Source organism: Acanthisitta chloris, unplaced genomic scaffold (genome assembly GCF_000695815.1).
Source record: "Acanthisitta chloris isolate BGI_N310 unplaced genomic scaffold, ASM69581v1 scaffold25354, whole genome shotgun sequence".
In the NCBI taxonomy this organism is placed as follows: Eukaryota; Metazoa; Chordata; class Aves; order Passeriformes; family Acanthisittidae; genus Acanthisitta; species Acanthisitta chloris.
In genome coordinates this window covers 892-1682 of record NW_008668001.1, presented here as the reverse complement: position 1 = coordinate 1682, position 791 = coordinate 892, and the positions used below count along the sequence as shown (strand labels likewise).

The window sequence follows — 791 nt, the reverse complement described above, 5'->3', positions numbered from 1 at the left end:
CTCTCACAGATGCCCACGATGTGCTGACACTGTGGGTGACAACAAGGGGCTCAGGGTGGGTCCTGGCAGCACTGGGTTCCCCGTGCCTGTCACCCCCTCTTCATCCAGCACTTACAATCTGCAGGATCTGTCTGTCCCTCTCAGCTGCAGGACAGTCCTGGGGAGACAAGATGTGGGGATGAGAGTGATGGGATGGCTCCATATCCTCCCTCACCCCAGCTTTTCCCCCAGCTCCAGCAGCAGAGCTTTTGGGGGGCAAGAGAGCAGCCAGCTGGCTACCCAACCCCAACCCCATGCCCCTTATCGTGGCCTCCCACCATGGTCACCCACCGCCTGCAGCGTCTCTGTCAGCTGGGCACAGAGCAGGACGATGTCCCTGCTGGCTGAAAAGTCGTTGAGGGTGGAGAAGAGATACCTAAGGAGGGGACAGAGAGCTCAGCCCCAGCATGGGAAACACCCAGAACCCAGGGGTACCCTCACCTGCCCCAGACCTGTTGAGCCAGGAGAAGAGCTCCTTGGCAGCCCCGATCAGGTCGACGACTCGGGCCAGGAGGGTGAGGGAGGGTGGCTGAGAGGCATCCCCTGCTGACATCCCCCCCAGCACCAGGGTCTGGATGCCCTGAGCCAGCTCCTGCAGCCTCTCCGTCAGTGTCCGCAGGCTGGTGCTCGCCAGTCCCGTGTCCTGGCAGGGGGAATGTGGATGCCAGATGGGAGGGCAATGGGGGTCTCTGGGGTGCCCCCATGTCCCCACCTTCACCCAGCCCAGGTGTCCTTGTGTTCCCAACTTCACC

General features: G+C 62.5%; 1 protein-coding gene across 1 annotated transcript in view; it reads right to left on the bottom strand.

Moving 5' to 3' along the window:
• Positions 1 to 791, bottom strand: part of CNKSR1 (connector enhancer of kinase suppressor of Ras 1) — a gene marked incomplete at both ends in the record, with an annotated part of 6841 nt that overhangs the window by 5435 nt on the left and 615 nt on the right. The window contains 4 exon segments of the mRNA XM_009072743.1: positions 8 to 38; positions 41 to 157; positions 331 to 423; positions 425 to 682. Of these exon segments, the coding sequence (XP_009070991.1) occupies positions 8 to 38; positions 41 to 157; positions 331 to 423; positions 425 to 682 (499 nt within the window).